General features: G+C 40.7%; 1 protein-coding gene across 3 annotated transcripts in view; it reads right to left on the bottom strand.

The window, feature by feature from the left end:
- ypel1 (yippee-like 1) overlaps positions 1–14,079 on the bottom strand; it is a 102,165-nt gene that overhangs the window by 50,892 nt on the left and 37,194 nt on the right. For all 3 annotated transcript variants that reach the window (XM_034171156.1, XM_034171154.1, XM_034171155.1), the window contains one exon: positions 11,256–11,540. In XM_034171156.1, coding sequence (XP_034027047.1) covers positions 11,256–11,372 — 117 coding nt within the window. In that variant the 5' untranslated portion in view covers positions 11,373–11,540. The remainder of the gene's footprint in view (positions 1–11,255; positions 11,541–14,079) is intronic.

Here is a 14,079-nt window from a genome sequence, read left to right on the forward strand (position 1 = left end):
TGAGATCACAAATAGGATTCTTTTGCATAATGCCTTTGTTTCTAAATCTAAATCTGAGACTTTACATCATGTGCAATGTTATTATCATCAAGATGACTATTTTATTTATCACCAACGTTCTCATGTTGATGTTAACCTGTCCATTACGACGTGTGCTGCTGCCTGTCTTTGCCAGGTCATCCTTGCAAAATAAATTTCTCAATGGGTTTCTACCTGGTTAAATAAAGGTTATTATTATGAGCCTCCAAATAAAGTACAAATGTTGGTGGAACACATTAGGATCACCTAGACAGCTATTAGAATGCAGTGAGAATATGACGAATGCACTTACATTGCCGTACGAGTGTGATCCGATTGCGGGTGGAGATAATATAATCCAGCAGCACTCGAGGTGCTGTTCCAGCACAGTTGGGACATTTGGCCAGGATCTGAAATGGTGGATCATTTTGAACTGCCCCTCGAACACGTTCAGATTGCTTTGAATGTCATACAAATATTTAGATTGAAGTCAGACTGCACTCCGACCGCCGATATTTTTCCACCTCGACTGTTGTCCAATATTACTCCAATATTAATTGCATAAGGTTTTTTTTAACTCCCTCTTCAAGAGGTGCAACCTATACTCTAGAAAATATGGTACACAAAACAGCCCCTGGCAAGAACAACGTCTCATTCAAAGTCACTTAAAAAAAGAATCACTCTCCCCGCCTCTCCATTCTGAACTTCAGCAGATCTGCAAAATGCCAGTGGATTTTAACATGGAGATAGATGCCAAGTGTGCACACTGAGGTGCAACCTATACTCTAGAAAATATGGTACACAAAACAGCCCCTGGCAAGAACAACGTCTCATTCAAAGTCACTTAAAAAAAGAATCACTCTCCCCGCCTCTCCATTCTGAACTTCAGCAGATCTGCAAAATGCCAGTGGATTTTAACATGGAGATAGATGCCAAGTGTGCACACTGATCATCTTTGCCATTTGAATAAACAGCTTAGGGCACGGTGAGAGTGCAACACACACACACACACACACACACACACACACACACACACACACACACACACACACACACACACACACACACACACACACACACACACACACAGTCATCACCTTATTCTAAACACATGAACATTGTAGAACTTTGATTCATCTGTTTGTTTTGACAGATTTGCAGGAAGGAGCCTGTGGTTCTGGCACTTCTGTACCTACAAATGTCAGCAGGCACTTCCTTGTTGAACCATGGAACAATGTTCCAAACTCAGAAATCATACATCAAATTGTCAGTGAACTGCTCACAGCCAGACAGTCCAACACCTATTTACATTTTCAGTTTTGTAGCAACAACCACTTTTTAACCTTTAACACCAGTTTAAGAGTCCCAGATGACACCGACAAGGAAAACAGGAAAACTATCATTTGATTTAAAAAAAGAAAAAACACTGTCTGTGAGTGTCTTTGTGTCTTTGGAACTTGCTGTGTTGCATATAGGCAGAAGCCAGAATTGATCAGTTGTATTCAAAAGTTTACATACCCTGGCAGAATATTAGATTTTTTTGGCCATTTTTCAGAGAATATGAATGATAACACAAAAACTTATTCTCACTGCCAGTTCAGATTGGGCCGGCTGTGCATGTGTCAATTCTGGCCCAATCTGAACTGGCAGTAAGTACCTAAAGAGGAAGGTCACAGCCACAAATTTCGAGTTGCCCAGAATCGTCCACACTGACAAAGCCCTCGTCGCTGATGTGCAGCAGCCACAGGAGGAAGAAAAAGATTCCGAACCCACTCCAGATAAAGAAATCTTCGTCAAGAAATTATCTGCACTCACAATCCCTCCCAAAAACGGTCAAATTAAAACTGACTTTTATATAGTAATTCTAAATTTTCACAAATCGACCGTGAGTAAAGCCGAAATGAGACTTATGCAAATGTGAGTTAACAAGGTTTATACATATGTACAAACACATACACACATACATATACATATACACATGAGGTCTATTAGAAAAGTATCCAACCTTATTATTTAAAAAAAAAAAAACATATGGATTTGAATCACGTGTGATTACATCAGCCAAGCTTGAACCCTCGTGGGCATGCGAGAGTTTTTTCACGCCTGTCGGTGACGTCATTCGCCTGTGAGCACGCCTTGTGGGAGGAGTGGTCCAGCCCCCTCGTCAGAATTCCTTTGTCTGAGAAGTTGCTGAGAGACTGGCGCTGTGCTTCATCAAAATTTTTTCAGAAACTGTGAGGCACATCCGAGTGGACACCATTCGACAAATTAAGATGGTTTTCGGTGAAAGTTTTAACGGCTGATGAGAGATTTTGGATTGTTTCTATCGCTGTAAGGACTTCCCATGGAGCAGGACGTCGCGCAGTGCTCCGAGGCGACGTCGTCATCTTGTTTCAAGCTGAAAACCTCCAAATTTAAGCCTATATTGACCCAGGACGTCGTGAGAGAACAGAGAACTTTCAGAAGAATTCGGGATCAGCAGTTTATCCGGACATTCCACTGTTAAAGGAGATTTTTTAATGAAAGACGTGAGGACGGATTGGCGCGTCGGCTCGCAGCCGGCGCAGCACACCTGCCACAGGAAAAACACCTCCATTGGAAGCCTTAAGGACAAGTTGGAACATGCCCTGCTGTTAAACAATTTCTCAGATACTCACTCAACTGAAAGCCACCAAAAGCTGCCTGGATTTTACAAATGGTTATCAACACGGAGGTGTTTTTCCTGTGGCGGGCGCGCTGCGCCGGCTGCAAGCCGACGCGCCAATCCGTCCGCACGTCTTTCATTAAAAAAAAATCTCCTTTAACAGTGGAATGTCCGGATAAACTGCTGATCCCGAATTCTTCTGAAAGTTCTCTCACGACGTCCTGGGTCAACAGAGGCTTAAATTTGGAGGTTTTCAGCTTGAAACAGGATGATGACGTCGCCTCGGAGCACTGCACAACGTCCCGCTCCGTGGGAAGTCCTTACAGCGATAGAAACAATCTAAAATCTCTCATCAGCCATTAAAATTTTCACCGAAAACCATCTTAATTTGTTGAATGGTGTCCACTCGGATGTACCTCACAGTTTTGGAAAAAACTTTGATGAAGCACAGTGCCAGTCTCTCAGCAACTTCTCAGACAATGAAAATCCGACGAGGGGGCTGGACCACTCCTCCCACAAGGCGTGCTCACAGGCGAATGACGTCACCGACAGGCGTGGAAAAACTCACGCATGCGCACGAAAGTTCAAGCTTGGCTGACGTAAAAACATATGAATCAAATCCATATAGTTTTTTAAAAATTAAAAAAGGTAGGATACTTTTCTAATAGACCTCGTATATACATATACACACACACACACACACACACATATACATATATATATATTTTTATATATATATATATATTTTTTTTTTAACTATATGGATTTGAATCATGTGCGCTTGCATCAGCCAAGCTTGAACCTTCGTGCGCATGCTTGAGTTTTTTCACGCCTGTAGGTTGCGTCATTCGCCTGTGAGCAGGCTTTGTGTGAGCAGTGGTCCACCCCTCTGGTCGGATTTTTATTGCGAATAAATGTCTGAACGATTTGGAGCTTTGCTGCATCAAATTTTTCCAGAAACTGTGAGAGACCTCCAGGGGGACACCATTCGGAAAATTCAGATGGCTTTCAGGGATGATTTTATGGGGATTACAAAGATTAAGGAGTGCTCCAGCCGGTTTAAAGACCGCCCACAGCGTCTGAGAGCGCGGCGCACTCCGAGCGCCGATCGACAGGCTGAAACCCCGCTGAAACAACCAGATCATTTCCAAAGTGAAGGCTTTGTTGATCCGGGATGTCGTCTGACTTCCACAGAAATGGCAGAAGACGTGGACATCAGCACTTTTTCGGCACATTCCACTGTTACAGGAGTTTTTGTTATGGAAAGAGAAGCGGAGGGATGCGCCATGGAGCCGCTCATGGCGCGGACAAAAGCACCTCCGTGTTGGTCTCACAGGACGGCTTTCAGATGGCTTTCAGACGGCTTTCAGTGGCTTTTCAGTCATGGCTTTTCAGTTCAGCGTTGCTTTGCCCCATACGGCTCCTTCCCGACACACGAATTTCTCCACACGTCTGTCTCAATGTGCCGAAAAAGTTCTGATGTCCACGTCTTCTGCAATTTCTGTGGTAGTCAGACGATGTCCTGGATCAACACAGCGTTCAGTTTGGAAATGAACGGCACATTCCACTGTTACAGGAGTTTTTGTCATGGAAAGAGGAGCAGAGAAATTCACGCGTCGGAACGGAGCCGCATGGCGCAAAGCAACGCCGTGATGAGGCCTCACAGGACATGTTCTGGCATGTCCAGCTCATCCACAATTTCTCAGATAGTCACACGACTGAAAAGTCACCAAAACTGGACGCTCTATTGATCTGGGACGTCATCTGACTAGCACAGGAATTGCGGAAGACGTGGACATCAGCACTTTTTCGGCACATTGAGACAGACGTGCGGAGGAATTCCGCACGTCGTGGTGGAGCCGCATGGGGCCTGTCAGTTTCTGGAAAAATTTGATTCAGTGCTGCTCCATTCGCTCAGCCATTTCCCTGACAATGAAAATCCGAAGAGGGGGGTGGACCAGTGCTCACTCAAAGCCTGCCCACAGGTGAATGACACAACCGACAGGCGTGAAAAAACTCACGCATGCGCACAAAGGTTCAAGCTTGGCTGATGCAATCACACGTGATTCAAATCCATATGGTTTTTGCAAAAAATAAAAAAGGTTGGATAGTTTTCTAACAGACCACACATTATATATAATATATATATATATATATATATATATATATATATATATATATATATATATATATATATATATATATATATATATATATATATATATATATAATGCGTCTTAGGTCATGTCTAAAGCAGTATGTAGCAGTGAATATATGATGGGTCTGACTGCCACCATGAAAATAAACCTTCAACACTATCAAACTCAGACATAATCAATTATCAATTTCAAATGTATTTAGTTTATATAGGCAAAGATAAAGACCAAATGATCCGCACAGCCACAGTGCTCCAATACAGAAAAAGTTTTATTAAACGAAATGTAACGTTTCGTTTCTTTTATGGTCCTGCATAGCTTTTTATGTGTTTTGGATGTGCGTGTCTTTATTGCATTACCTTAGTTTATATAGCACCAAATCACAACAAAACTGTCTCAAGGCGCTTCACACAAGTAAGGTCGAAACTAACCAACCCCTAGAGCAAGCACACAGGTGACAGGGGGAGGTGATGGTCTAGTGGTTAAGCATTGGGCTTGAGACCAGAGGATCCTTTGTTCAAATCCCAGCCTGACCAGAAAATCACATCAGTGAGCAGACCTGTTTGATTGTATTTTTTCCATCCTCTGGAGACAGATTAATGGTCAGACTTGCGTGATCGCAGTGTAAAATTACATGTTTTTACAGGTTTCTGGCCAATTACTTCCCTACTTAAAGTTGTACACAGCTATGACGGGAACTATGCAAGATGTCCCAAAACGTCCAACAAACTTACTCACAGAGATGTCAATCAATCACCATCTAGGAGCCTTTTTATTTTTACTACACATAACATAAAAATAAACAGATATCTGCACTTAACTCACCCTAAATGAAGCGGGACACAGTCCAAACACTTGCAGCAGTAAGCAGCCAACATCTGGCTACTCACAAAGGTCCAGAGGTACTGCCTCAGAAACTGAAGGATCATTTTTACTTAACGTGAAACTCCTTATGCAGTGATTTCTATTTTTAAAAGATGGTATGGGCTAATGGTCCCTCAGTGCCTGAAGTAAGGGGCCATTTTCTCCATATGATGGGCACATGCAAAGCAGAATAAAATAAAAAAAATTAAAGATTTTTAATTTTTGTTCATCTATGTTTCAGATCTATGGGTGTTAAATGCTGTCCTGGTTTGGTCTGCTTGACTATATTCAAAGACTGTGCCTAGATATCACACATTATTATGTCTGTGCACTAAAATTTCCTTCTAAAATTGTGATTTATAAATAGAAAAGAAATAATGCATAGAATACCTTTGATATGTTAAAGATGCTGTGTATGATGATAGGTATGGCTCTCCTTTGAAGGTCATGCCAGACCATCTTCAATATTTTATCAAATCAAATCAATTTTATTTATATAGCACCAAATCACAACAAACAGTTGCCCCAAGGCGCTTTATATTGTAAGGCAAGGCCATACAATAATTATGTAAAAACCCCAACGGTCTAAACGACCCCCTGTGAGCAAGCACTTGGCGACAGTGGGAAGGAAAAACTCCCTTTTAACAGGAAGAAACCTCCAGCAGAACCAGGCTCAGGGAGGGGCAGTCCTCTGCTGGGACTGGTTGGGGCTGAGGGAGAGAACCAGGAAAAAGACATGCTGTGGAGGGGAGCAGAGATCAATCACTAATGATTAAATGCAGAGTGGTGCATACAGAGCAAAAAGAGAAAGAAACACTCAGTGCATCATGGGAACCCCCCAGCAGTCTAAGTCTATAGCAGCATAACTAAGGGATGGTTCAGGGTCACCTGATCCAGCCCTAACTATAAGCTTTAGCAAAAAGGAAAGTTTTAAGCCTAATCTTAAAAGTAGAGAGGGTGTCTGTCTCCCTGATCTGAATTGGGAGCTGGTTCCACAGGAGAGGAGCCTGAAAGCTGAAGGCTCTGCCTCCCATTCTACTCTTACAAACCCTAGGAACTACAAGTAAGCCTGCAGTCTGAGAGCGAAGCGCTCTATTGGGGTGATATGGTACTATGAGGTCCCTAAGATAAGATGGGACCTGATTATTCAAAACCTTATAAGTAAGAAGAAGAATTTTAAATTCTATTCTAGAATTAACAGGAAGCCAATGTTTTATCAACATTATGTTTACCATATGTTTGACACATGACATCTCATTCAAAAAGGGTCAACTTTTGCAATTACCTTTGTCGCATAATCATCATTTCCTACTGCCAATGGCAGTAAAGGTGACATGTCACACATGTCAGGCAAGCGGACTGATCATCTGAGGACAGCAGTTCAATACAAATGTGTATCTGCACACTTTTAGGTTAATATGTCCAAAGAAAATGGTATGTCATCACGACAGGTGCCTGGGAAATCTAGTAATGCATTTAAGGATGTGTATGGGAGCTTTTTGATGCGTTCTTTTAAAAAATAAATGAGTCTGTAAATACAGGCCATGTTGAAATATGAATCACTGCTTTATGGTGGAAAGTAACCAGAATGCCCGGCGGAAACTCACAAGACATGGTGAGAATATCCAAAATACATATAGAACTGGTGGAATTGAACCCGGGACCTTTTTAGCATGAGGCAAGAGTGCTAACCACTGCTCTACTGTGCACAGTATAATCCAAAATTCCTTGTATGCAGAGCCTTTAGGTGCAAGATAAAAATAAGTTTTTCAGGGGCCCACCAGTATGGTCAGTATTCAATAAGTGCAGAGTGGCAAAATTGTTTTCTTGACTATCTGGGATTAGAATGGATTAGGAAAACATACAAAAGATCATTAGAATCATTAGAATTCATGTCCTGCTATTCACAATGGTTTTTTTAAAATCCTCTTCCCTCCTAAATACGTGGAGACATAATTTACTGCGATCATACTAGATTGATCTCAAACCCATTCTATAAATGACTAAAGGGGTGCAGGTTTACATAACTGATGATCACCACTGTAGGAATAAAAATGTGCATCTTCTCAGCACATTGTTGAACACATTAACGGACGGACACATCATGGACACAAACAAGACATTACACATACTTTTAGAAGCACCTTTTGTTAACCATGCAGCTGTGACTGGACTGAATTCAGTGTTGGGATCTAATGCACATGCACAACACAATTAAAATAACAAATCTGTACCAAGACGATCCATCATACATCACACTTTTCTTCAAGGTTAATACAATATTGTGTGTAGTACTTAGTGGTGACATAAAAAATTAAGGCACCTAGGATCTGCTGTTGCAACCTCCGAGTGTAGAAATGGAGAAGCTGTAGGGATTTACCATACCCACTGGACCGACAAAATAGATTGCAATATCTGGCAACTCTCAAATATTATGATTCCCAAAAAGCAAATATCTCACTTGGCAACCTTTAAATACCGGTCAATCTTTTCCATCTCAACTTTGCTTCCTGTTATCTTATGAGTTGCTTGCAGATCAATGGTCACTGATCACAAAATGCCTAAAAATATTTGGAAAATTGATAGAGAACAGAGTCAAGAGCAATGTTTTTATAGCATTACTATCCCCATTAACAAGAACCTGTTATAACCTGTGTTGTTTTAACCTGTGTTGTTTATAACCTGTTATGTTTTAACCTGTGAACAGTAACACTTACTGTTCACAGGTTAAAAGGCTTTTATTGTTTAGCACAGTCAGGTTTTGTGTATGGGTGATAGCAGCAGCTTTACACAACTTTTCTGTGACTCAGGGGAGCTGCTACTGTCACCAGTGGTGGGCACAGTTCCGCTAATCTGCTAACTGCTAATTAGCAAAGCTAACTTTTTGTTAGCGGATTAGCTTTTCAGCTAACTTCAAAAACCATCAGCGAACCAATTATCTTCCGCTAAATTTAGTTCCGCTAATTTAGTCTGCTAACATTTTTTTTTTTTTGCATAGTTAGTAAGGGTGAAATACATCTGTAAACCTTAAAATCACACATGTTGGTTCCAGTCTGCTACGTATTTTGCAGCAGTCAATCAGTTGAGAGGAGCTGAGCTTCAACTCTACCCCAGCAGAAGGGTCCTGGCTACCAGGCTGCCACAAAAACAAAAAACATCCTTCACAGCATACAGTGCTCCAACCATGAGCCAGACGTTTTGAAAAGGAAAGCAGGACTTATGGTTGTGATTTATAAATCAAATAAATCCGGATAGAATAACTACATTAATGTCAACTCTGTCATTTTCACAAAGTGAAAATATAACACATATCTTTTAATTTAAAACTAATGCACTAATTCTGAAGTTTTGAACATTAACACACAGATGCCCAAAGGGAGTATGGGTAAACTGAGCCTCCACTCACACTGACTGGTTGATTCATTCATTCTGTGTAAAAACCAACACAAGTTACTGTAATGTGTGTTTTGGTGTTTACAAATAAATGTGCTTTTGTAAAATATGTCATTCTTTTCATTTGCAAAAAAAGTGAAAAGTCTGTTAAGTTGTGATTCCAGTCAAAAATCGTGTGATATAACCGGGTGCCATTCCCACTGCCATCCAGTAGATGGGTCAAAATGCATAGAACACTGCCATCCAGTAGATGGGTCAAAATGCATAGAACACTGCCATCTACTGGATGGCAGTGGGAATGGCACCCGGTTATATCACACCACAGATTATCACACAGTGACTAACGTTTTGGTTAGCTGTGCCCACCACTGGCTGTCACTGATGTACTACCATGTGTGCGCACACTGCTTATGCACACTAGTGGTTGATATCTATCATGGTATAGAATGTCGTACTGGATGCAATTATAATCAATTTGAAAGTGGGCACACTGTCAATTTTTGGCCTTAAAAAAATTAAAATTTCCTACGGTAAATTTTGATGTGGATATTTACTGCCCCCCCACTGGTTATTAGAAAGCAATGACTTTCAGTAGCCCTTAGTGGTTGTTTGTAGTGCCCAATGGCAGTAATGATTTAGATTGTTAGTTTATGGCTTTTAGCTGCTAGAGGAGGGATACTGAGGCTGAAGGTGTATGCTGGAATAATAGCTGCTAAAACTGCTGATTCTGTTTTGCAGAATACTACAGTAGTGGTCTGAGTGGCTGAAATTTGTTCCTTTTTAAAAAGCTGGTGTAAGAACAAGGGAGAGGGAGGTGTGGATGGTGGAGAGTAATTCTCCACAATTGGTCTCAAGTTCCAAATCAATGCATTTCTACAGAGGCTCCATGCTCACTAGGTCATGTCCACTGTCAAATGATCGAATCAAATCACTCCTGGCAATATCTCGTTTCATGTGAAAATCGTTCGCATTGTGGAGGTTAAAACTGCTCTACCTTCCATTTCATGGACATGTATACGCCTGAAACTGACCCTTAATACACACTTTAACACCTATAAATGTTGCTCATTCTCCACAACCTACACTTATATTGATGTTAAATTATCTTACCCATGTAATTAAAGTTGTGAAAATACTGTATACTGTTTGATCACAGATTGAAAGATTATGACAAGACCTGAAAAAAGACAAACTGGTGTAGGAGAGTACAGGTGGATAGTAATTGTGTGCACACATCAACTAGGCTTGAACAATTGTTTTCTAGTCAAAAGTTATTTTAAACAATGTTATTTACAAAGCCGCATAAAAAAAAATAAGTGCTCAACAACCTACACAATCCCAAGACTGCAGAGCCTCTCGGTTCATTCAGATTTTACGATTTTCTTTTTTAAGTTTCTGAAGTGTCATCTCCAGCAGTTCCTCTTGTCAGCGTGTGGCGATAATATTAGCTCATGCAGCTGAAGCAAACAGCTCTTAATAGGATATTCAGTAAGTGACACCATCACACATAACTAGAAAATTCATAAAAGGATGTTTACAAAATAACTATAAAAAATTTCACATATGAAATTCCATTAGTACCATTAATGGTCTGGTCTATTCATCAACAGGAATTGTGCAATGCTGTGAAAGTTGAGATTCTACTTAAAGAACATTACTATCTGCTCCATTTTATCCAATTATCATGCAAAAGCAAAATCTTTATAATTGTTGATACTTTTAAAAATCACCCAAATATAGACTGCTGTTTGTTACTTTTTAAAACATTTAAAATGCAATTACAGTACTGGGGAAAAGAGCACATTTTTGTATTTGTTTTTCCCCTCAAAACTGCTCAGCCCAACACCATTTACTTTGTTAGCAGTTTGATGACACGAACAGAGCTCTGGTTGTTGCTCCACACAGATAATATAAAATCTGAAAAGGCAGATTAGCAACTTTTACCCAACACAAGTGATAACTCATTTCAGGTATTTTCTTTTCCAGTCTGGTTTTACATATTTGTGTTTGTTTTTTTTCCCTTCTTCTCTCTGTCTCTCCTGACCATCAACCATGGCTGCTGGAAAACACATGACATGATCACAAAGGCCTGCAGGCCTTTTTCACATCTATAAATAAGATGACCATTTGGGCAGCATGTGACAGATGGGGAGGTGCGAACTCCCGCAGGGCAGCCGTACCTTTGAGATGAGCTCGTCGTGATTGGCCAGGTGCGCCCGGCAGTGGATGCAGCTGTACGTGCGATGGCAGGAGGGCAGGTAGGCCTGGAAAGTCTTGGACTTGGTCATCTTCACCATGTCAGTGGGGCAGGGCTCTTCGTTTGTGTCAGGGCTGGCACTGGAAGAGTTGCAGCTCTGCTGGACTTGCTGACAGAAGAAACACTGGAAGATGCAAGCAAAAGCCGTCGTTGTTGTGGAGTGGGTGTGTGGCACGCTCCACACAGACACCACAGGAGAAAATCAAACCTGCAGGGAGAAAAAGGGAGAAGTGTTGAGGGAGGTGATCTGTACTTCCTATTGTAGCACTTAAGATCAGCACTATGGTTGTAGGTGCTCAGAGAGGTTCATGTTCCTAAACATGGCGAAAAAAAAAAATGCATCGTTCATTCAGGACATGGCAAGTGTACAGCTTTCGGAGCTATAGAATTACAAATTGCCAGTTACAGGGGAGGATCTATAACCCACTGAGAGGTGTGATTGCATTGGTTATGTTGCTCTTGCAAAGTGAGATCTATGGTTCTGGTTTTCAAGCCACCTGGGGGTGGTGCTGGTTTCTCTGACTTGCCATCTCTCCAAATCTCTGACTCCCGATTCTGTTACTCAGGGGGGCACTGGGTGGTGATGCTCCACTCTTTGACACTTCTGTTGGGCCCTTGTCTGCAGTACTGAGTTGTGATCTGGCACCCGTGGCAGCCTGGTGGTTGCATGCTGCTGGGGTTTGTTACTGGGGAGCCAATAGGTCTACTTCTGTGTTCCTAACCAGGCCTAATATCAGATTTTGGAAGAGATTGATGAATGAAAGCTTGGAGAGGAAGTGGTGGTGGGTGACTAGTGGGACAGCTGTGGCACAGATAAGGGACTTTGACACTTTTAGCACTGCTTGACGTCTGTGCTTCCCTGCTTATTGATTCCGGTCGGACAAATGAAAGATTCAAGAAACACAAATGTGATGACGGCTGTTAGATGCTGAATGACAGCCACATAAAACTTTTAATTCTCAAAGCATACAAAGCCACCCACGGGAAGGCCGAGCAGCGTCAGACAGCTGCGCGATAATCTAGGTGGCTGCTGAGTGCCACTTCAGAAGTAAAATAGCCAGATGCGGTTGTGCTGCAAGCTATGGATTTATTATTTATTACCTCATTTGTCTATTCTGGTCTGCATTTACTTGATATATTTTTAACACTCACTTTATGAACACTGCATGGGTTACAATGCAACGAGAGGGACGCACTGCAAATCTCATCAAAATAAAGCATTAATAATAGTGTCCTTACAGCTATTCACAGACTTATACGATAGGGAGAATACTATATCACAATGGTAAATACTGTATACATATCTTCTTAATAATGAGATTCTGCTCTGACTCATGCTGGAGTAACATATACAGGTTGGGGCAGTGTGTATGTGTGTGTGGGGGTATTATTTACACTCATGTATCCTTTTCAGTCCTGTCCATTTATATGTGTGCTCCTGCATATAGTATAAATGAAGCCGCTTTGATCAAACTGGAATCAAACTTGGTGAAATAGTCAAAGGTCAGCATAGGAGGAAGTGATATCATTGCGAGAATAACTTTCTTTTCTCATGACAATTCATGGGGAATATTAGAATGGTCAAATAAGACAAATACTTTTTATTGTATCAGTCTACTGTTGTGCACTGAAACTGGGTATTAACCATTATTACTATTAATCTTAAACTTGGTCAAAATAAAGGCAACAAAGTTACAGAAATTGATTCATACAGAAATTCAATGAATCAGGCCATGACATTCCACAGATTAAAGTCACAAAGTTCCCATAACTCCTGACGTATAATAACTGCTGACATTACTGTGACCCTTCTTGATCCTATTCTGGTCATGATAGGAAGTGGATGTATTTTTGTACAATTTAGGAAATTCTGACACCACAGTATTAGTTTCACATCCATTATGAGCACAGGTATTCCCCTCCAGTTACTGGATGAGAACATGAATGTCAGCACAATCCCAGATAAAGTTCTACAAATCTGAACTCTTATGAACACAGAGCAAAGGCATAAAATCATACACAATAACAGAGGAGGCATGTGCAACATATACAGTACATCTAATTAACAATAAAGTGCACACATCTTTAGAGTCTTTAACTGCTTGCTTGAAAGGGATGTTTGGGGTCCCCGCGACCCAATGTCGGATAAGCGGTTGAAGATGTATGTAACTGCTTGCTTATACTGTTGCTGTAGCAGGTTTAATTTGTCTGGACTCTGTTATGTACATTGATATTTGGTTATTATATTCAAATACATTTGTAAATTTTTTTCTTAAAGCTATATTATATTTTTAGTGATTATTTCATACACTGAAAAAAGTGAAACAGTGCACTTCATTCAAAGTACTTATTTACATTGGTCTAATGGAAAATTGTGGTTTCCAGTTTAAATCTGCTGGAATCACTTTACAAAATCCTAAATATACATTGTGAGAAACTAAAAAAAAATTAGCTGTAACAAATTACAATTTTTTTTAAGTTGATCCAAAGTAGCATTTTCTTCAGTGTACCACATAACTAAGATTGTAATCCAAAACTGTGGGTAATTGTATGATTTTTAGGGGTAAACTTCATGTAATGATGCACATTTACAGAAAAGGCAATGCAAATACATAGTAAATGGCAATGGTGGGCACAGTTTTGCTAAACCGCTAACTGCTAATTAGCAAAGCTAACATTTTCATTAGCGGATTAGCTTTTCCGCTAACTTTGAAAACTATTCCCTGACCAATTAGCTTCCGCTAAAT

Source organism: Thalassophryne amazonica, chromosome 5 (genome assembly GCF_902500255.1).
Source record: "Thalassophryne amazonica chromosome 5, fThaAma1.1, whole genome shotgun sequence".
Lineage (NCBI taxonomy): Eukaryota > Metazoa > Chordata > Actinopteri > Batrachoidiformes > Batrachoididae > Thalassophryne > Thalassophryne amazonica.